The sequence below is a fragment of the Labeo rohita genome, chromosome 23, assembly GCF_022985175.1.
Source record: "Labeo rohita strain BAU-BD-2019 chromosome 23, IGBB_LRoh.1.0, whole genome shotgun sequence".
NCBI lineage: Eukaryota > Metazoa > Chordata > Actinopteri > Cypriniformes > Cyprinidae > Labeo > Labeo rohita.
The window spans coordinates 17,390,890-17,413,651 of NC_066891.1; the positions used below are offsets into that span (position 1 = coordinate 17,390,890).

A 22,762-nucleotide genomic window follows, 5' to 3' on the forward strand; every position below is an offset into this window, starting at 1 on the left:
AACGTTAACTTTGTGGTGGCGTTCGTGTGGCGTTAAACACGTTAATGCGAAACTATAAAACTATAATAGAATTATAGTTTTAAATGAAACTCATACTGCTTTTAGAGAGCGGTGTACACAATAATCAACTTACTTACCTGTCCGTCGTCGAATCTCTTCAGGTTCTGTGTTCTGTGCAAAAGTTTGCGTTCGTTTTCTCTTTCGGTCTTTCAGTCTTTTGGCTTCTGACCTTTCTTGATGTCAATAATGTCGAAATGTCAAAAAGAAGTTGTTCCACTGCCTAATTATCGTCTCCCAACTCCGCAACGCCACTAAAGTATCTACGAACGTGGCAGCCAATCAGCGTACGGATTTTCTCGACGTTTTCACCGCGGGTCACGTTATTTCAACGTGGCGACATGCACTATTAAACAAAGAAAACTATTTTGAATACAATCATATCATATACAATTGAGGTCAAAAGTTTACATACACCTTGCAAAATGTTAATTATTTTACTAAAATATGAGGGATCATACAAAATCCATGTTATTCTTTTTATTTAGTACTGACCTGAATAAGATATTTCACATAAAAGATATTTATATGTAGTCCATAAGAGAAAATTAATAGTGGCATTTATAAAAATGACCCAAAAGTTCAAAAGTTTGCATACACGTGATTCTAATTTAAGGTAAATTAAATTTAGTCTTCTGGAATAGAAGTGTCTTCTGTAGCTTCTAGATTTGGGGGGGTTATTTGGGTTAAATAAGACAAATGTGCACATCTTCTTTCTGTTCAAAAGTTTACACCCCTGGTTCTTAATGCATCGTTTTCCCTTCTGAAGCATCAGTGAGCGTTTGAACCTTCTGTAATAGTTGCATATGAGTCCCTCAGATGTCATCAGTGTTAAAAGATGGATCTCAAAATCATACAGTCATTGCTGGAAAGGGCTCAAATACACGAAAATTTGAAAATAATTTGTGGGATGTGAAGGATTTTTTTTGAAGAACAGCAGGCAGTTTAACTGTTCAGGACAAACTCATGAACAGCTATCACTAAACAAAAAAACAGCTGTGGATAATTCAGGTATCAATACAGTATTAGGAATTAGTTAATGTAAACTTTTAATGTAAACAGGGTACTTTTTTTTTTTTTTTTTTTATATATATAATTTAACTATTATTTTCTCTTGTGGACTATATGTAAATATCTTTTATGTGAAATATCTTATTCAGGTCAGTACTAAATAAAAAATAACATGCATTTTGTATGATCTCTTATTTTGGTAAACATTTTGCAGATTGTGCAAGGTGTATGTAAACTTATGACCTCAACTGTAAATGCACATTCAGATGAGTCTAAACAAAAATGCAAATTTTTAAATTAAATTAGCACTAAACTATTAACTGCACCTTTTGCTGTGATATCAATCATAATTTTTTTGCCTTTTACAAGTTGAAATCAGGTAGAATCAGTCAAAGCACAGTTAATTTCAGATGTCATGTGCATTAAGTTATTATGAACTAACAAGGAACAACAATTTAAGGTCAACATTTAAGGTGGAAGACATTGATCATAATACATTAAACCTGAATTAATCAACGTACATTAAAAAAATTAAATAAATGCTGTAAAAGTTTTAGTTTGTGATTCCTAATACATTAACCAATGTTAAAAAATTAAATCTTATTGTAAAACATTAGTTATTGTTTGATTTTGCAATTTACTTCACTACTGTACTTTTCTCTTTTTTTTTTAAAGATTTATTTTTGGCCTTTTTTTATGATAGGACAGACCATACAGGTCCTCGGGCCTGGATTCGAACTCAGGACGCCCGTAGCGCAACAGCGCTGCATGTCGACACACTGCCCACAAGGCTATCAAAGTTTTATAATGTAACAAGTTTTCTTTGGCAAATAAATGGAGATCTTTAGAGGTTTCTGTTCATCAAAGAATCCTAAAAAAATATTACGGTTTCCACTAAAATATTAAAAAAAAAAAAAAAAAAAAATTGTTTCTGGAGCGGCAAATCAGCATATTAGAATGATTTCTGGATCATGTGACACTGAAGACTGTAGTAAAGATGTTGAAGATTCAGCTTTTGTCATCACAGGAAAAAGTTACATTTTAAAATGTATTAACACAGAAACATTTTAATAATTGTATTATTTCAGAATATTACTGTTGTTACTGTATGATCAAATAAATGCAGCCTTAGTAAGTATAAGAGACTTTTTTTCAAAAATGTAAAAAAAAAAAAAAAATCGTTCAGACCTCAAACTTTTGAACATATAATATTCATTTGACTCGTCTCACAAAGCCAGCAAGGCCTCTCTGACAACACCTTAGAAAATGCACACCACCACCACGGTTTTGTACTTTTATGAATCTTTTTTGTCTTTAATTTATTTACAAGCTTTAAATTTGCTCTATCAGTATGAAGAATAACAAGCACTTTAGGTTCAGCAACATCTCCTTAGTGGTTTGTACACGTCACCATCTGCTCGTTGGCGTCCGTTCTGAGCTCTCGTCATGTGATCCCAGCAGTCCCCTGAATGCATAGTTCCTGCAAGTTTCTGCCGGATTAAATGTTTCACAAAGAGCAAGCTAAAGCAGAGGAACATTTGGTATGGTTATTGAGATAATAACCTTAAACATGTACTAAACACTTCAGTACTGATGTACTAAACGCAGACCAGGTCTTCTCTGTGCTCACCCAACAAAAACGTTTTGAAAATCACGGAAGTCGTTTAATAATTGTTATTGTCATTATATTAATAATAAAATTATTATCATTATTTCTCTATCCACCGATAACCGCCGCGACTGCCCGCAAATGTTAAATACCCTTTTGTTTACGCTGTTCTTAAAAAATAAATTAACGAGTCTGAACTTATGTTTGTTTCATTGTTGCATGTTTGTATTATTAAAGTCCTCTTAAAAAGTAACAAAAGGAAAAAAAAAATAAAAAACTTAAATGCAACATTTCTATAAATAATACATTTTTTAGTGCTCCAGCAATTGTAAGTCGTCATAGGGTCGCTGTATGTCAGTGAACCGTACCATTCCAAATCTTGCTGTGCTCCATCCGTCCGTCCTGATGCATAATGTGTTGCTTATGTTACATTTTAATTTGATGCAGTTATTGTTTCAGCGACTACTGTCTTTTCAGAACTAGTTGGCAAATGTGTCCGTTTGTCCCCTCGTCAATTGTCCTCCGACTCCTCCTCTGCCTCGCGCAGCCACGTGAAGAAGGCGGTGACTGACTTCAGGGCTACACCTTTGCCCTGCTGTTCAGCCGGGTCTTTACTGACCTCCCACTTATAGAAAGCATCTTCAGATATCACATCCTCATCATACAAACAGTCAAAGAACATCCGGAGCAAATCTGCAAATTAAAAAAAAAAGAAAAATCTATTAGTGATTAGTCAAAATGAGTTTAAATGGGAATGTAAAAGGTTTTACTCACTAGCAGGCTGGTCCAGTTTTACTATCAATGCTTGAAGTGCGTAAAGTGCTTGCAACTGTCTCTCTGTGTCTGAGTTAAGGTACTTGTGTAATACAGGCAATCTCCTCTGGATTATGGACAAGTCCACTTTGTATGAGGAGCCCTCAGCTGCAGATAGAAGACATAAGATTGGAGTACTTGACATTTGAAACTACCACATAGAAGGCAAACACAACATACTACGTTTCTGTGCAACAGCAAGTTAAAGTGCTAAAATTTGCATAACTGTATCTGCACTAGTATCCAATTACAAACAACTGTCTCTGGGTGAATCATCTCACAAAATAAGGTGCTTTCCCACCATGTAGTTTTAGGAACTAGCTAGCAGGGTGGTTCCTAGAGTAGCAATTTCTCACTTGGGCCATTTTCCTGGTTGCATTCGCACCAGCAGCAGGAACTCTGAAGCGGCCGATAGTAATGGACATTCACAGGTTCATTTTTAAGAGGTATTAGCAAAACAACAAAGCTACTGCTTTTCACTGAACTTATGTAATTACCCATCGTACATTATGATATAGCTTGGTTCGTTGGTCCGTTGGATCGGATTGCTTTCTCACTACAACCGAACCTCTCCAGAGTTCGTTTAACATCGAGTCGAGACCACCTCGTTCAGGCAATCTCGGACCGATTGTTTTGCAAACGAACTGAACTAAGGGGGGAAACACGCCAGGTTTAGAAACAAGAAGCAAATGTGAAAGCACCCTATAACAACTTACAGTGTTATCATTGAGGCTGAGAAAAAAAACAATGCTGCAGACAACAGGTAGCTAAATGCTATAATTATCACTGTTTTCAGTGTCTGTGGAGTGAATATTTTTATACGGCTTATTAAAAATGCCAGGTAGCCAATGTCACTGGTAGTTCCTATAAAACTGTTTTAGACTCTACTCTGAAATAGAAGCAAATTTAGTTCCCCAAAATTAGTTTCTAGAACTAAACACGTTCCTAGTTCCTGTGGTGCGAACACGCCGAAAAGCAGGTATTTCCACCAATAGTTCTAGTAACTATGAAAAGGTTTCCAAAGTATTCATTTTATAGTATAAAGGTATTTTTTTAATCCTAATTTGATGTACATAACATAATAATATTACATACATTTGTATTTATTTATTGAATTTGTCTTTATTTAGTTTTAAACCCTTTTGTAATTTGTTAATTTATGTTATGTTATTTATTTATTTAGATTTTTGTACAATTATGCCTAATGTGGGAAAATTAAAAGAAAAATGAAACGTTATATTTTTCACAAATATTATTTGCGTATAACAACTATTAGCTGTTGGAAATCCTAAAAACCCTCAATACAACATAAGTAGAGTAATTTTTGCAATGGAAATTCTGAAAATTCTGTCGTCATTGATTACTCACCCATGGACTATTTTAAAATAGTTCATTTCCAGAACAAAAATTTACAGATAATTTACTTTATCATCCAAGATGTTCATGTCTTTCTTCAATCGTAAAGAAGTTATGTTTCTTGAGGAAAACATTTCAGGAATTATCTCCATATAGTGGACTTCAATGGTGCCCCCAAGTTTGAACGTCCAAAATGCAGCTTCAAAAGGCTCTAAACGATCCCAGCCGAGGAATAAGTGTCTTATCTAGCAAAACAATGAGTCATTTTCTAAAAAATTACAATTTAAATATTTTTAACCTCAAATGCGCATCGCAGAGATGAGACAAGATGAGCATGCGTGCTCTGTGTAATCCGGGTCAATACAGTTAGGGTGGGTCGAAAAACTTCCATCTTGTTTTATTCTTCAACTTCAAAATCGTCCTGCATCGCTGTTTTACCTTTTTTTTGTAAAGGCCTTTGATCTTTGCATGTTCATTTTGTAAACACTTCTGCAACGACGTAGGATGATTTTGACGCAGACCCAGACAAGACAAGCATTTAAGGTTAAAAAGTATAAATTGTCAATTTGTTTTGAAAATGACCAATTGTTTTGCTAGATAAGACCCATTTAGAGCCATTTGAAGCTGCACTGAAACGGCATTTTGGAAGTTAAAACTTTGGGGCACCACTGAAGTCCACTATATGGAGAGATTTCCTGAAATGTTTTCCTCAAGAAACAATTTCGCATCGACTGAAGAAAGAAAGAGTGAGAGGGAGAAGTAAATTATCTGTAAATTTTTGTTCTGGAAGTGAACTACTCCTTTAATTTGTGTTCTGAAGACGAACGAAGGTCTTGTGATTTAGAACAACAAGAGGGTGAGTAATTAATGACAGAATTTTCAGTTTTGTCTGAACTATCCCTTTAATATAATATAATATAATTTTGGGATTAAACGTTACACTCCACTACCCAAAACAGCTTTTCTGTTGTTATTGTGTAAAAGAAAACACTAAGCCACTTACTTTTCACTGCTGCCTTGCACACAGCAGTCATTAAAGCTCTGAGGAAAGGAGGTGAACTCATTTCTGATTCATCTAGATTGGCCTGTAATACATCACCACACATCAATGACAAGATCACTCCCATCCTTTAATAAAACAAGCCTAAAAAGCTGGTTGTAAATCTACCTCAACCCAGTCGAAGATTCGTTCATCACCAGCCATGTCCTCAAGTAGTAGTTTTTCAAGTTGCTTGTTCAGTTCCTCAGGCGAGAGTGTTCTCTTAGAGACAGCCTCGGTCGGGTTTGAGCCGTCAGAAAGCGTGAAGTCTAGTTTCTGTTGAAAGGTCAAATTATAAATTGAAGTCGTTCAGCTGATTAAAGGCACAATATGTACGTTTTCGCCACTAGAGGGCGCATATTCAAAACAAACAAGAAACAAAGGCGTAGTTTGAGGACATCGTGATTAAGTGTGGAATCAGGGGAGTTGTCTTCATCCCCACAGCCGATGCAATCCGACAGGACTCAGGCAAAAATCGTGTTCACTGATGAGCTAATGTATTAAAAGTTTATTAAGGTCACTGTAGTATGAAGTAGGATGGGGAGCCTCATGGAAAGTCATGGAAGCGTCATACTAGATACATTTGAATGTGTTAAAAGTTCTGTTATAATGCTTGCGTTCATCACTTGTCTAATAAAATGCATAAAATATTAAAGCGTCTTTGGGTTTTCCATGTTTTCTACAAAATAAAACACTGTAAATGAAGGCTTACATGTTCTGTGATGAAGCTGTGCACATCCTCTGTTTCAGGTATAAAATCTGCCCAGCTCAACTCAGAGTCCCTCCATAATGATCCCACTTTCCTATGGCTCTGCAAACACACAATCCATTCATTTCCATTATCCTTCACACTAACGAACGTTACAAACAAAATGTTTGTTTACAGTCTTTCAGCTTACCATTTGTTTGCATAGAAGGTGCAATATTTCAGAAAATAATATCCCAGCTCTTCCCACAGGGAGTAATGGTTTGCTAAATTCACTGCAGACACAAAACAAGCAAATAAAACTTGTGCACAAGCAATTACTAAAGCGGATGAGTTCTATGAATCCAATAACACTATAATAATTACCTGCTGGGTAAAAACTCACCTAAATAATTCTCTCATAGAGATTCCCCCCTCTTGAAGCACAGGGGTCACCAGCTCTGCAAGGTACAGCCATATATGGGGAATATCAATGGCCATATCATCTGCGAATTCAAGAGTTTCAGAGAACCTGGAGGGAAGGAACACATGTATTAAAGGAGAAGTTCACTTCCAGAGCAAAATGTACAGATAATGTATTCACCAGTGGGGCATCCAAGATGTTCATGTCTTTCTTTCTTCAGTTGTAAAGAAATTATGTTTTTTTGAGGAAAACATTTCAGGATTTTCTATGGTGCCCAAAGATTGAGCTTCCAAGATGCAGTTTAAATGCGGCTTCAAACGATCCCAAATGTGGTTGTTAACAATCCCAGCCAAGAAAGAAGGGTCTTATCTAATGAAGTGATCGGTTATTTTCATTAAAAAAAATACAGTTTAAATGCTTTTTAACCTCAAACGCTCGTCTTGTCTTGCTGTGCCTGAACTCTGTGTATTCTGGTTGAAGACAGTTAGGGTATGTCGAAAAACTACCATCGTATTTTCTCCCTCGCCTTCAAAAATCATTTCAAAATCATCCTACATCGCTACAGAAGTGCCGACCCAGTCTTCGCAAAGTGAGCATGCAACAAAAAAGGCAATACAGCGATATAGGACGGTTTTGAAGTTGTGGGAGAACATGAGATGGGAGTTTTTCGACATACCCTAACTGTATTGAACCGGAAAAAAACAGAGTTCAGGCACAGCAAGACAAGACGAGCGTTTGACATTAAAAAGTATATAAATTGTATTTTTTTGTGAAAATAACAGATCGTTTTGCTAGATAAGACCCTTCTTCCTTAGCTGGGATCATTTACAACTGCATCTGGGATCGTTTGAAGCTGCATTTAAACTGCATTTTGGAAGTTCAAACTCGGGGCACCATTGAAGTCCACTATATGGACAAAAATCCTGAAATGTCTTCCTCAAAAAACAATTTTTTTACGACTGAAAAAAGACGTGAATATCTTGGATGACAAGGAGGTGAGTACATTATCTGTAATTTTTTGTTCTGTAAATGAACTTCTTTAAAATCCCAGAATGAAATGCAACCAATACTTGTTTGCAACAGAACTCAACAGCACACATAACATTATAAGAATCTGTTAGCTTTCTTCTGCATTTCTGCAAGTACTGTGATCTCACCCTTTAAAGAACTGAAGTTTGTGGAGGATTCCAGCCTGAAGGAGCTGGAAGAGCAGCTGACCCATGTGGTCTCGCGTGATCTGACTCCTCTCCAGCGTGGACTCCACACCCACCCGCACAAACACGTAGAGCATAGCAGGTTGCTCCAGTTCCTCCACACACTGCAATGCCTCCTGCATCACAAGTATACTATGCTTAGAAAACTCTTTACTGACATTCTGGACTGGGTGGTATATAAAATATTACAAACCTTGTAATCATTAATGTGCAAAAACTCATCAATAATAGACTTGGACCGTCTCTCCATGTCCTCTTCTGTTAACGTAGGCTTATCTGGAGAGGGTCCTGACAGTACTTCAAGTTTAACAGCTGCAATGAGAAACAGCCTTTAATGTTGGGTTTTTCTTATGTATTTCACCATAACCAGCATCACTATAATGTATGCAAGGGGATCCATGCGGCTCACCAGACTCCCTGGATTGGCTACGCTCCAGTCTGCTTTTGTCTGCAGTGCTGGCGGGCAGCTTGGGCGTGTCTGAGGCATTCGAGTCTCTGCGGGACACTTCCTGGACCGACTCCTCAGGAGCCTCCTTATTGCTGCTACCCAAAGAGATGGGCCCTGTCCGAGCAGGACCCGCACTCAATGGTTTGTCATTACGTTCTCGTCCTGAGCTTCCTCGACTGAGAAATTCACAAAAAAAAAAAAACAAAAACAGACATTTACAAATCTCCAAATGTAAAAGCGGTTTTCTTCAATTTGTTACAAATGAAACAATATTTTCATTTAAAAATGAGCTAAAATGTTTATTATTTAATTTATATAATGTATTATATGTTTATTTGAACATATTTTAGAATTAGAATTATTTAAATATTATTTAATTATAAAAATGTAAATTTTTTTAACATTATAAGCTATCCATTGATGTATGGTTTGTTAGGATAGGACAAATTACAAAATCTGGAATCTGAGGGTCAAAAAAAAAATTTTCTATTGAGAAAATACCCTTTAAAGTTGTTTAAATGAAGTACTTAGCAGTGCATATTAACAATACAAAATTAAGTTTTGATATATTTATGGAAGAAAATTGAACATGAGCATGATCTTTACTTAATATCCTAATAATTTTGGCATTAAAAAAAATTATAATTTTGACCCAAACAATGCATTTTTGACTATTTCTACAAATATACCCATGCTACTTATGACTGGTTTTGTGGTCCATGGTCACATATTATAAAAGGGCGGCACAGAATGTGTGCTATGAGTGAGGTGTCGTTAACAAAGGAATATTTCTTGCATTCAGAAGTATGTCCAATGCGTATTTACATAAATAAAATATTGCTAAACACAGATGAAATGCAACAACTTCTTTTCAATGACTATATTTTACATGTGTACTAGGGGTGGAGCCGAACCCGAATACAGTATTCGGAAAGGCACAAATAGCGTGCTTTTTACAAATACTTATTTCGAACAAATACTTAAAAAAAAAATTTGTATTCGGGAACAAGAAAAACTTTATATCAAAAAGCTGCGTTTCCTCATGAGACCGCAGTGCATGCCCACATGAGTGAGTGAGTGAGTGAGTGACAATCAGGAGTCGGAGGGGTTGGGGGCAGGGCTCGAAATTGCGACCGTTTTGGTCGCATATGCTCCCAAAATTTAATCTGCGCGACCTCAAAATATATTCGGAAGCATTTGTGCGAGTGCAAGAAAGTATTGTGGTGCGACTTGTTTTTATTTCTTTACAAAACTTTCGCTAGCCTAATACTGCCCAGAATGCTGTGAGCTGATACAGTGACAGTTTCGCCGTTCTCTCCAACATTACATAACTAACTAAACTTGATCTTTACATTCTTAACTCTAATGCAGAATTTAGATATTAGTCGTCAATCACTCCCTGTCACTGACACTGCGCTCTGCTGAAACTCGGAACCGGAGCCGTTTTTTCTCTCTTAACCAACCTCTGTTCCAGATTTGCACAAACTACATTGCAATTAGGGGTGTGTGATATGACGATTTTTGATTGTGGAGAATTAAAATGTCTCCACAATCTGCTTTTGAAGAAATATACTATATTTTGTGCTACAGCGCACGTTCTGGCATACATTCACATCAAATGATAACTCCACTCACGCAGGGGCGTAATTTCCACTGGGGACACACTTTTCAAAATCCCGTTTGTGTCCCACCACTTTTAAATAGTTTTGTTAAATTAATGTCTTGTATTGTGGAATGGACGCTCAGCACCGCAGAGAGTTTAGCGCCATCGTTAAAACGAAACCGAAAGTAAAACGCGCGCGCGCATTCAAAAGCAATTTTAATACCCCACGTTTAGAGAGCGACTCCCCAGTTCACCTTAGCATAGCTTCCCGTCACTCATTAACTTAGTTGAAACTCCTCACATGGATTTGGGCAACCAAATAGAAAAGAGTGTGGCTGCTGCTGAGCCATCTCTTGGTCCTCCACCAGCCAAAAAAAGTGTGTAGAAGTGTAACGCAAAAAAAATGGATTTTTACGCCTATATATTTTGAATTTTACTCGAATACAAATACAAATACAAATACTTTTCCCCCTCAACAAATACAAATACAGATACAAATACCGGCTGCTTTGCACACCCCTAATGTGTACAGTACCTGCTGAGAACTCTCCTGGCATCAAAATCTGGGGATGTGGAGGATATTGAGGAGGTGGGGGGCGCTGAGGGTTGCAGGGGTGAGTAACGATTCAAACTGGCACTGGGACGAGAGACATCTAAAAGAAAAAAAATGCAATATAGCGAAAAAATAGAAGGATATTGATATTACATTAGTAAAGAGTATAGAGCCAGAAAATCTTGCATAAACTATAAAACAACCGGAATTGACGATGCCAGCAGCCCACGTCTGACTGCAACAGTCTTTCTTTACCTGACTCACTGGCCTTGGCTCCAGCCCCTCCACTGCTGCCCTTCATCCAATTCACCTGAGCTCTTGGTCCCAGCTGTATCTTCTCATCTATTGTTGGCTGAAGAAAGCACACACAAAAAAGGGGTTTTAGTAAAATCATATTACATTTTCTCATGCATTTATATAGATCAGTGTACTTAATTTTGGTCCTGGGGACCTACGACTTGATTCAAATCAGCAGCTCATCAGCAGAGACCTTCATGAACTGAACATTGTCTGTAAGAAACTGTAAAAAATGCACTGCAGATCCCCAGAATAACAACTAAGAATCAATGAGATACTAAAATGCTACTACACAAGCAAACAGAAGAACCATCAGGTGGGGCTGTTGAGTTAAATAGTCGATTAGCATATTTATAAACACTGCAGAAAAATCTTTTTTTTTAATCAATATTTTTGACTTATTTCATGTTAAAACATTTTTAACACTATTAAGCCTCATTAAATATTGTTATAGTTATGCTTACAACAAGAGATCTGCCAATAGGGCTAGAAAGGTCTAGTTCTACAGGATCTTCCGTTAAGACCAATTAGTTGAATAGTGTTTCACAAAATATGAAAATATGTTTATTAGAGCGTCAGAGCCAGAAGAATTGTTTTAATTACTTTAATATTATATTAGTAATATATAATATTTTAATACTAATAATATTTCAATGTTTTACAATTATTATTATTTTAATTTCAAAAACGATAAAAAAAAAATGTATTAATAATAATTACAAAAGTTGACATCGTATGCAAAATGCACTTTTACATGGTCTTTGCATATAAATTTGTCTTTGCAGTATGTGGACACAACCACCCTACAATGATAAAAATCCATTCACTCTTTTTATTTTAATCCCCAAAAAAACTCAATTATCAAGCTGCTTTGATTTTCTGATCAGTATGACATCATATTGCTCAGGCCCCGCCCACTACCTCTGATGGACTGTCCAGTATTTGCATATTTCTGCCATTTGTATGCCGTTTTCTCCGTACTCAAGCATGCTGTAGCTACAGTGTGTCATAAGCAATTGTTTTGTAGCTGGATGTAAAAGTGAACATGAACATTTTCATTTTCTCCTGACTTAATTTTGTTTTTGATGGTAGTGTGTCAACGAATACACAAAAAAACGGAAGAGAGGGGCGGGGTTGAGCAGTAGCTCATTATCATTTAAAGAGACATGCACCGAAACGGGTCGCTGTGAACAGAACTGTTTTTTACAAGGTAATAAGGGTGTTGTTTTACATGACCATTGAGGACTTTTAACAAAAGTATGTTGCAGACATTTCACGAAGACCCTAAAGAATCATACCAACTTGTGGAAAATGGGCATGCCTCCTTTAATATACATTTTTAATACACTGCCCTCCAAAAGTTTGGAAACACCCCTGGCAAAGTGGACGATATCAGAATAAATCCTTATCATTTTTTTGGTGCAAATACATTAAAGTAACTTGACATTATCATTGAAGAAAATAATAATTTTCATTTTGATTACATCATAATGGCAATATACACATGTCAAAGTCAGACATGCCCCTTTGCCAGCTGTGATGCCTGGTTACTGGTTTAAACTTGGCCCGGGTTTTTAAAAGATTTTTGGGTCAGCACACTTTAATAGCTTCAACAATTGATTGCCAATTAAGTTTAGAATACAATGAATTTAAGCCCAGATTATGCAGAGCTGTAATAGCTGCTAATGGTGGATATTTTGATAAACTGTTTATGTAATAAAATATGTTTTCGTAGTTTGTGTTGTCCCTTGCCCCAGTGCAAAATTGTCACAAATTAAACAGGATTCATGCCAATATTGTCCAAAACCCCACTTTTCTAGGGCGTTTCCAAAATTTTGGAGGGCAGTGTACATACTTTAAAGCAGCACACTGCACAATCAATGACATGTAGCAAGGTGTAGCTTGCGCAACCTCCGTAAGTGTGATTCAGCTGATAAGATCAATTGTTTACATACAAATGCGGTTTTCTCACTTCTAAACAGATCATGGGGGAGTATGAAAAAAATGCAGAACTGCATATATAGAATCTGTTTTTCTAAAACTCAGTTATGTTAGCCATCTCAAGACGTGACTAAAAAGAAAATGTGTTTTTAATTTGACATCTGGACTTTACCTTTGAGATCTTGGGAATCTTAGCGGGGTCTATTGTTCTGCTGTTCTTAGTCATAGGCACAGTGCTCCAGGTCTCCTCTCTCTGCACCACTGCAACATGAACAGAAAGAACAGTTGGAACAGAGTACAGCTGCTTCATCAGAGAGTGAAAGGAAAGGAGGCCCACAGGACTGAGTAAGCTGTAAAGAGGATTAGCCTATAGCAGAAGTCTCTTTCTGACCTGGTCTCCTCTTGTTGTCCTTGGACAGCAGTTGCTGGTGAACCTTCCTCTGTTCCTCCTGCTCTTCCAACTTTGCCTCTTTATGGATCTGCTCGATGGTCTTAGGGCCAAGGTCAGCTCTCCGAGATACCCAATTGTGCTGAAATGCGGGAAGAAAAAAACGTCCTCACACTATATGAAGTTCCAGCATTAATTTTTTTAACAAAATCCACTGTCATCCAATTTTTTTCGACTATGGGGGGTGGGGGGTGCCACTATTTCGATGAATTTCTCCGCACATGGAGTCTAAACGCTACAGACATCGAGTGAAATCTGCGTCAAGAAACTCCTTCAGTGGCTGCGGCATCATGACAAGCGTCAGCATGTTTACATCCTACCAGAATGGCATCTAGTGTTTTTTTGTGTCTGCCATTTGTAAGCTCTTTAAGTAGATGTGGCCTACCAAAAGCCTCAAAGCCATCAGGGCTAAAGTGGAGAGAACAAAGACGCTGATCTTTAGGAAATTTTATTCCTCCACAGGCTTCTTCCAATTTTTTTCTCCTCTTGTTAATTGCTAGGAAAGTAGTGAAGACTTACATCACTTCTCTTGTTGTCCTTCGACTGAAAATTACAACCAAAAGCCGCACAATGTGGCATCGTATGAGTATTTTATTTTCCAAGTTGTGGTAAAAATAGCAAAAGCTAGCACCAGTAGCTCACAGAGTGCAACCATTTTACATCATCGAAATAATGGTGCCGCCAAGTCTTTTTACCCAGGGTTTCCTTTAAACATTATATCGCAGATGAACTTGACAAACTAAACATGTTTCAGTTTAAGCTTTTTTTAGTAGTAGTTAATTAATTCCCTCAGAAGTGACATAATGACACAATCTTGTACATGTGTCTTCATTTTTTGAGTTTCAAATCAAACTCACACTTTTTGTAGCACAGGTTACTGTGAGGTTCCTTTGATCACTGTTCTAAAACAAACGTATAACTCACCAATCGCAGGTCAATAACATCCTGCAGCATGAACCGAATACGTGATGAAGTTTTTCTCTCCTTTACTATCTTCTCCATCTGGTTAAAGTACTGATCCATTCGTGGCTAAAAAGGAATAAGAAGAACCATCTGTAAGATTCCCAAGCTTTAAAAAAAAAAAAAAAAGACTTGAAAACATCAATATACCCCCACAGACATTTTTTTTGCTGTAATCAACTGACACTTGCCTTTAATTAAAGTAAAAGTTCAACTAATGACACAAGGGTGAGTAAACTGTGACAGAATCCACATTTTTGGATGAACTATCCATTCAAGTGCATTAGGCACCACCCTCACAGTCAAGTTCTCAGCTGAATCCGAAGTGAGTTTTGGAAGCATAGCACATTAAAAATGAGTCATTTGGGATGCATTTCCAAACAGCCGATGACATAGATGAGGCCAAAGAATACTAGTTTATGCAGAACTCCACCACTGCAGTGCAAAGAGTGGCCAACACATAGATTTCTTTGAAATATATGAAATAAAATTCTCGATTTTTTACGTTTTTTAGCTTGTCAACTTAAAAATGTAACTACAACATGATTCAAGTAACTTTAAGCCTCTAGTTAAAGAAAATTCTATTCCAAGTGCAGCACACATGAAGGTGTCAACGATGTAAATGTTAAACAAATCTTTTCTTTGCAGAAAAGATGCATGAAGTACAACTAGATCTTGTACAAACTTGTCTTATACATATTATATGTTAAGAAATAATACGAGAAAAAAGCTCTAAGAAAAATCTCAAAAGTCAAGGTAACTCACACTAAAAATGACTAAAGGTATTAACTATAATTGTTCTGTAAAAACAATGAGCAGCAGCTTTCAGCCTGTCACCATGATGCAAACATGAAATATCAGACATACAGCAGTAGTTCTTCACAGGTTTTTTTTATTCTACTGTGCTGCTTTTCCATTGTTTATTCTATGTAAACATGGACGTGTTTTGACTGTTGCACTCACCTCACTTGGGGTGTCTCATGCATGAAACGGCATTATAAAAACATGGCGCTCAAGTTAAAAGAAGTTCACTCCCATCTTCTTGGATGTTTTTCCTATCCCACTGCCTGCCTAGCATCTTTGTCAATACAAAAGCGTATTCTGTGTGAATGGCGCCTAGCGAAATGAGCGCGTCACATTTGAGTGGTTAATCACATGCGCCAACATGCGGTTGGTAGCCATTTCTCTTTACTGTTATCATTGGCATATAGTCAAAGTGTGTACTTCTAATGTTTGGTAATATTTCTATTTGAAATCATGATTCCTCACTTTCAAAAAAAAAAAAAAAAAAAATTAATGGCAAAACATTAAATTTGAATTAATCGATAAAGCAAGAGCAAAGCAATAAGCAAGAGTGTCTATTCATTTGGGCTGTAGCAGCAATTAACAGATTTAGAAGGACAGTTGTTCTTAATGCCCAATATAGAGGACATCCCTCCGATTAGGATAAACCGCTGACCTTAGCTTTCTCAAAGTCCAGGTCCTTGCCAATAGTTGTGAGCAGCCTGCACAGGCACTCCAGTGACTCCTCATCGTGGTTTTTCAGCAACTTCACCACGCAGTCGTGCATGATGGCCTCTGTCAGCATCCGCAGCTTGAAGAGCTCACCGATGAACTTGATGTTGCCAATGGAGCGTCTGCGGGCCTTATCTTTCGCCTCTTCCAGTTCCTCCTGCAGCCTCTCCCGCTCGCTAGCCTGAGAGTGAGAATAAGAGAGAGAAGTCAGAAATGATCCCTGTGTACCCATTGCAGTTAGATTTGCATTTTTGCTTCTAAAGAATAGAAGCATCCAGACTACAACTGGAGATTCTAAATTCTAATTCTAAAAAAAATTAGGAGCACCTTCTAATCAATAATCAAATTCTGATCAAATATTAGCCTTCCCATTACAAGATGATTTACAGGAAATTTTGATTTTACCTTTGTAATGGCATTTAACCCTTTAACTGTCACTCCCTATCTTGAACATAGACATGAAAAAGCACTGTCCAAAGTTAAATTTTAAGAATTCATGAACAAAAACATTTTCTAATATGAATTTTATGTACAATTTCCATGGTAATGCAATGTCTGATTTTAAAATGGCTTTCAAGGGATGAATTTTGAGATTTTAAGTTTTCAGTTGATATATAATTTCTTAAGATTTCTATTGCGTGACAGGGAAAAAGACAACATAGAATGTCTTTTTGTGACAAAGGTCAGAACTCCTGTTATGACGTAGATTTTTAAGGTGCACTCTTGTCATAAATATATTACTTTTTCTACATCATTTGTAACACAAAACAGTGGTAAAATATCTATTTAGGAGTCTTAGACCTTTCCAACGATGTACAGTTTGTCATGATTAGATTAGGATTTATTTGTAATATGGTGAAGTAAACGTAGGCGTCCCACAGAGCGGACGGTAACAGTTAAAGGGTTAACTAAAACTAAAATCTTTTGTCAAATTCAAAAAATTATATTTATAAGGCTTTTTTTACATTTCTAATTAAAACAACAGAATAAAACAAGTAAAATAAGAAGTTACCAATCAAATGAAATCAGTAAAAAAAAAAAAAAAAAAAAAAATGTACTACCGAGGTGGCACAAAGGAACACAAAAGTGGCTGGTAGGTGTATTTTCAGATGGTTTAATGAGGCTCAGCGGTCGCATGAGTGCAATGAAATTCATAACTTCACGTTGAGGTTAATGTTTTATATATAAAATTTTGAATATAGAAATACTAAATGATTTAAATAACAGAAAAGATACTTTAAAATGAAAGTAAAACTGCCAGTAGGTGGTGGCAAGTCACTGAATCATTCATTGAATTAACGAACGGCTGATTCATTTAGGAACGAAGCAAGTGACTGTCTTTATGAATGGGTAACTGAATCAGATTAGTTTAAAAATGCACATTCATGCATAAACAAAACAACGCTGTGTTTGAATGGAGATGCTCAGCTGTTACTTTGTTTGAAACAATTTTCGTTGACAAAATAGAGCAAAATCAGGCAATAGTGTTCAGACAATGCAAGTCACTTAATATTAACTTCTTGTTTAGTGAACTGTTGTATTAAATCAATATCATTTGCAAACTCCCTTAATCAATAAATCTTTCTTTCTCTTTCGTTCATCGAGATCTTCCATTATAATCAATGCAGCTCATCCCCAGACAGTTTATATGTAATACTTATCCAGAAATGGATAAATATTAATTCAGCTGTTAAAAATAAATAAAGAAACAGTGTAGGAGAGTGGTTATTACGTGCAAACAATAGGAAACAATATATCTGCGCAGTGTGCAGTGGAAAAAAGTCTAATCTGAAGCTTGTGACAAACGCGAACATCAACCCGATCACTTTATTTAGCGTTCACGTAAACACTACATTCAGATTCATCAATCGGAATCAACTCAACCAAAAATTGTGCATGTAAATGTAGTTGTGCTCAAGGAATCAACATGTGTCTGTGATGCATTACTCACCGCTGCAAAAACACGTTGTAAGTACGTTAGAAACCTTTGAAGCTCCCCTCAAAACAAGCACAAATATGCTGATAGGGTCATTTGTACTGATGCTCTTAAATATTTTTTTCATAGTCGCACGCAGTAGTTCTTAGTCACAAATGCATTGCTTCTCCATAGGTTCATGCAGGGCTGCGCAATGTGCGCATCAGCTCGCATGCTAAGATTTTTCCTCGCACTACACCATCTCCACCCCAATCATTAATGCCGTTTAATTTCGTCTTTGACTGCGCGTATAGGAATATTTTTGAAATAGCACCATTCTACTAAATAAAAATTATTTCAAAATTATTTCAAGCACTTTCAAGGACCTATATTGGTTTTCAAGTAGCTTCCAGGCCTTGAATCCATGAGTCTGATATTCAGGTACTTTCAGGTACTTTTAAGAAGTGTGGGAACCCTGATGTATAAGACACGTTTGTACAAGACGCACAAGATAAGACAAGTTTGTACAAGTAGCTGTGGTTCATGCATCTTTCCTGCAAAGATATTTAACAAGTGATTTATCACTTGTTTATGTGTGGTGCATTTATGTGTGGTGGAATAGAAATAGAAATTTTCTACAACTAGAGGGTTAATAAAGAAAAAGTTACTTGAATCATGTTGTAGTTACACTTTCAAGCTGACTAAACGTTTGACTAGTCAAATGCTTTGAAAAAAAAATGTATGAGTGTGATGTAATTTTTTTTGCCATATCGCCCATCACAAGTGTCAGTCTTCAGTGCGTGATCACGAAAGTACCACAATGCATACGTGCGCATTCCTCTGCTTGTAAACAAGGCACAACGCATCCGGGTTCTACATCAGAACGCCGGCTCCTGCATCATTTTTTGTTTTCTTTCCGTACAAAAAGTATTCTTGTAACTTCATAAAATCCACTGATGTCACATGGACTATTTTATTGATGTCCTTACCACCTTTTTGGGCCTTAAACATGTCTGTTGCATCTGTGGAGGGTCAAGAAAGCTCTCGGATTTCGTCAAAAATATCTTCATTTGTGCTCCGAACTTACAATACTAATAAACGTATAATTGTAAGAAACCTGAACCTTCTCACAACATGTGTTATTTACACCGTTTACAGCATCTTGGCAATTTGAATAACCTGTGATATATTTAAGAACAGTTTTAGTGTTGCTTACTGAGGTAGCTGCCTCCAGCTCCCTGTGTTTCTTCTCGAAGGCATCGTCATCCACCTTGTCCTTCTCAAACTCCTTCTGACAGCGATTCAGAAGCAGCTTCCGGAAATTCACAGTGCTGTTGGGCTTATCCGTCATGGGCACTTTTAACTACAAACAAAGCATGTGATCGATTTAGACGTGCACTCCCCAAACTAAACACACTCAGATTCCAATCTCCATTTGCTCCTAATATCACAAATAAACATTTAAATAATTCATCACTGATCTACTAAACTTGTATATCATTAATCATTTTAAACAGACCCCATTTTCCAGACCCCCGGAAAATCTGACTCACCATGGCCAGACAGCTGCACATATTGCCATAGGCCACAGAGAAGCTGGGTTCATCAATGGCTTTTTCAAAAACCAGGTCTATGACACCCTTAAGTCGCTCCTCTGTGTCGATGGTGAGGTCAGTCACCTGCTTCATCAGCTGGTTGAACATCTGTGGCGTCAATTTGTTGAGAATACTACGCACTTTTCGGAAAAGCTCCTGTAAAAATATCAGTGAACATATTGTTGAATGTCCTCCAAGGCTCCATTTCCCCTCCATATTAGAGAAAGTAATGATGTAATAAATTATTCAATCATAGCTGAACATCTGGATACCACAGCTTTATTTGTACTGCAAAATAAGGCTGTCGGAAATGTGTATTTGGTTCCTGATGGAGTGTAGGAAGACCTGAGTTCTCTGGGCATCTGGATCTTCAACGGCACTGTCCCGCTTCATGCCAGGTTTCCAGGCGTTCTCTGTTGTCCTCAGCTGCACCTCATCATTCACAGACACGTTTGTGATGATCTTGCGTCCAGGTGGTCGACGCAGGCCAACATTCAACAGCTGAGGGAACAGAAATAATCATATACTACAGAAATAGTCATATAGTGTTTCTAAGAGCATATGTAAAGAATTATAAATTGAAAATGCTTTTATATGTATGTGAAATATCAGACTTTAATTATTTGTATATTTTCGTAAAAGCTCACTCCAGCGAAGGTAAATCGAAAATGCTTTAATTTGTGTATGAATATAATAAATCGTAACTAAATTAAACATAGAGGAGTCCCTAACAATTGATTTACTGTAGTAATTAAGACAAAACTTCATATTATTTTTTGCATGAGTGTGAGAATAAGAAAGTTGGGACAAACCGGTGCTCCCCTGCCTCCTGGAATTTGTCTGCCAAAATCCGCAAATGCTGGCGTGAAGTCCGGGCCTCTGGAAATCACACGTGGGTCTACGGGCCGCATGGGCAGCTTATTTTGGTTAATCTGTTCAGTGAGGCAGAAACATATTAGGCTTCTCTTAAAGAACCACTTACTGCTCTGTACAAGAGCAGTAATGAGTTTTACAAGGATTTTACAGAAGGCCGAAATCAGGTTACAATATCCCTTTATTCCCATAGTAGCCAATTTAATGGGGCGGTGCAAATTAATTATGGTGCAAGAGAAATTTCAATGGGAATTTTCAATTATTAACTTTAATAGATGTTACTTTGAAAACCATGATATATATGTTCAAACTAGGGCTGTCACAATGTAATGTGTTCATATAGTATAAGTAGAGAAGCCATTGTGTGTGGAATAGTTCACCCAAAAATGAAAATTCATTAATTACTCACCCTCATGCCGTTCCGTACCTGTAACACCTTCGTTCATTTTGGAACACAAATTAAGATATTTTTGATGAAATCTGTGCTTTCTGACCCTGCATAGTCAGCAACACAACTGGTATGTTCAAGGCCCAGAAAGGTAGTAAGATCATCAATAAAATAGTCCATGTGACACAGTGGTTCAACCGAAATGTTATGAAACTACAAGAATATTTTTGTGCGCGAACAAAACAAAAGCAATGACTTTATTCAACGATTTCTTCTTTTCCATGTCAGTCTTCAACACGCATTCACAAGAATGCCAAGACGTGGAAGTAGTGTTAATTTCGGTAACAAAATCTATGTTCGTCAACTAGGTTTTTTCCCCTGACTAAAACGAGACGATGACGAAACGATAGTAAGGTCATTAAACGATAACATGCAAAGTTATTTGCATGTTATTTGCACGGTTACCAGATATCAAGAGTTCAGATTCCCCAAACAGAGCTTTTATGTTAACTGGTTACTCTGTCCGGCTTTTGCTTTATGCAATCTGGCAACCATTCATATGCGCTCTCTCTCTGCGGAGGCGCCATGATCTGAAAACACAGACATACAATATTGTACAAGTAAGCTGGAGTTCAGCGATCTCCATTTGAATATTCTGCTTAAATGAAAGTGTCATTTAGCCTTTAGCAAAAAAGACTTTTTTTGCCATCGTTTTAAAACAGAAACATTAAGGCAATTTAGAATTATTGGAATTACTATTAGGAATTTCTCTGTTATAATATTTGAGAGTAGATTTTTGTTAGCCCAGTTTTCATAACATAGACAGGGCGAGTCTAAAGTATTTTTATGTTTATTATGTTTATTTAGTCTGTACACTAGATGAATTTGATATTCGATTGATTTGTGCTTATTGGTGAAAGAGCAACTTCTAACAGAACGTAAAAATAAATTTCCCAAATGAAAACAATCATTGCAATTAAAACTGAGCAAAATAATATTTTTTTTTATTTTAATCATTATACAGCAAGATGAAAATATGACGAAAATGTTTACTTTTTCACTGACTAAAGCCACTAGACTAAAGTGCTCAGATATTTAGTCGACTAAAACTTGACTTGACTTTATGGTTGAACCACTGATGTCACATGGACTATTTTAATGATGTCCTTACTACCTTTCTGGGCCTTGAACGTGTCAGTTGCATTGCTGTCGATGCAGGGTCAGAAAGCTTTTGGATCTCATAAAAAATATCTTAATTTGTGTTGCGATGATGAACGAAGGTCTTATGGGTTTGGAATGACATGAGGGTGAAAAACTAATGACAGAATTTTCATTTTTGGGTGAACTATACCTTTAGGCTTTTTAATGAACTGTCTGTGTTATATTGACTGACCTTATCTAGAACAACATCAGAAATAGGAGGAAGCCCCTCTGGTTTCTGTACACATGCAGGCATGAATTGGAAGCCCAACAGGAAGTCTCTGTCGTACTGCTTCTTGCCATTCTTCTCTGCAGGCTCTGCAGAAGAACAAAAGCTTTCAGTGGTAAAACCTGGCTGATACACATGCGGGAAACTAAAGAAGGTTGTAGAGACATGGCCTTACGTGGCACTGCTTTGATCAACGGCTCTTTGACTGCAGGCGGGTGGATGCTGTCACTGCTTTCGGTTTCAGAGGCGTGTTCAGCCCCGTTTCTCAGAGGCTCTACTTCCTGTTCTCCGTTCTCCTCAAGCACAGCTCCTGCTGATGGCCTCCTCTCCACCTCCACAGGAGGAGGACTGGGGCTCTCTGTAGCAGGTTCCATAGGGAGCTGATCCATGTCCTCCTACCAAACACACACACATTTTAAGCCAAACTTAAACTGGTTTCAATATAAGCAAGTGGATTTGTCAAATCACGTTAAAATTCTTGAAAAACAACACAAAGCTGCCAATATGAATGGCATGTTGAGACAAATAAAAAGAAAAACTGGTCTCTCTGTGTGTGTGTGTGTGTGTGCGTGTGTGCGTGCAGTGCCTC

The 22,762-nt window shown here is 37.1% G+C and overlaps 1 protein-coding gene across 8 annotated transcripts in view; it reads right to left on the reverse strand.

Moving 5' to 3' along the window:
- Window positions 1–2,850: 2,850 nt before the first annotated feature.
- The window catches only part of eif4g3b (eukaryotic translation initiation factor 4 gamma, 3b), a 66,363-nt gene continuing 46,451 nt past the window's right edge, over window positions 2,851–22,762 (reverse strand). For all 8 annotated transcript variants that reach the window (XM_051096506.1, XM_051096512.1, XM_051096511.1 and 5 more), the window contains 22 exons: window positions 22,349–22,568; window positions 22,138–22,262; window positions 20,296–20,415; window positions 19,829–19,984; window positions 19,442–19,639; window positions 19,105–19,251; window positions 15,918–16,154; window positions 14,423–14,527; window positions 13,442–13,580; window positions 13,223–13,311; window positions 11,068–11,164; window positions 10,795–10,912; window positions 8,618–8,832; window positions 8,402–8,520; window positions 8,152–8,324; window positions 6,977–7,102; window positions 6,785–6,866; window positions 6,598–6,696; window positions 6,015–6,161; window positions 5,850–5,931; window positions 3,452–3,598; window positions 2,851–3,370 (listed from right to left, as the gene is read on the reverse strand). In XM_051096506.1, the coding sequence (XP_050952463.1) occupies window positions 3,189–3,370; window positions 3,452–3,598; window positions 5,850–5,931; window positions 6,015–6,161; window positions 6,598–6,696; window positions 6,785–6,866; window positions 6,977–7,102; window positions 8,152–8,324; window positions 8,402–8,520; window positions 8,618–8,832; window positions 10,795–10,912; window positions 11,068–11,164; window positions 13,223–13,311; window positions 13,442–13,580; window positions 14,423–14,527; window positions 15,918–16,154; window positions 19,105–19,251; window positions 19,442–19,639; window positions 19,829–19,984; window positions 20,296–20,415; window positions 22,138–22,262; window positions 22,349–22,568 (3,123 nt within the window). In that variant the 3' untranslated portion in view covers window positions 2,851–3,188. The remainder of the gene's footprint in view (window positions 3,371–3,451; window positions 3,599–5,849; window positions 5,932–6,014; window positions 6,162–6,597; window positions 6,697–6,784; window positions 6,867–6,976; window positions 7,103–8,151; window positions 8,325–8,401; window positions 8,521–8,617; window positions 8,833–10,794; window positions 10,913–11,067; window positions 11,165–13,222; window positions 13,312–13,441; window positions 13,581–14,422; window positions 14,528–15,917; window positions 16,155–19,104; window positions 19,252–19,441; window positions 19,640–19,828; window positions 19,985–20,295; window positions 20,416–22,137; window positions 22,263–22,348; window positions 22,569–22,762) is intronic.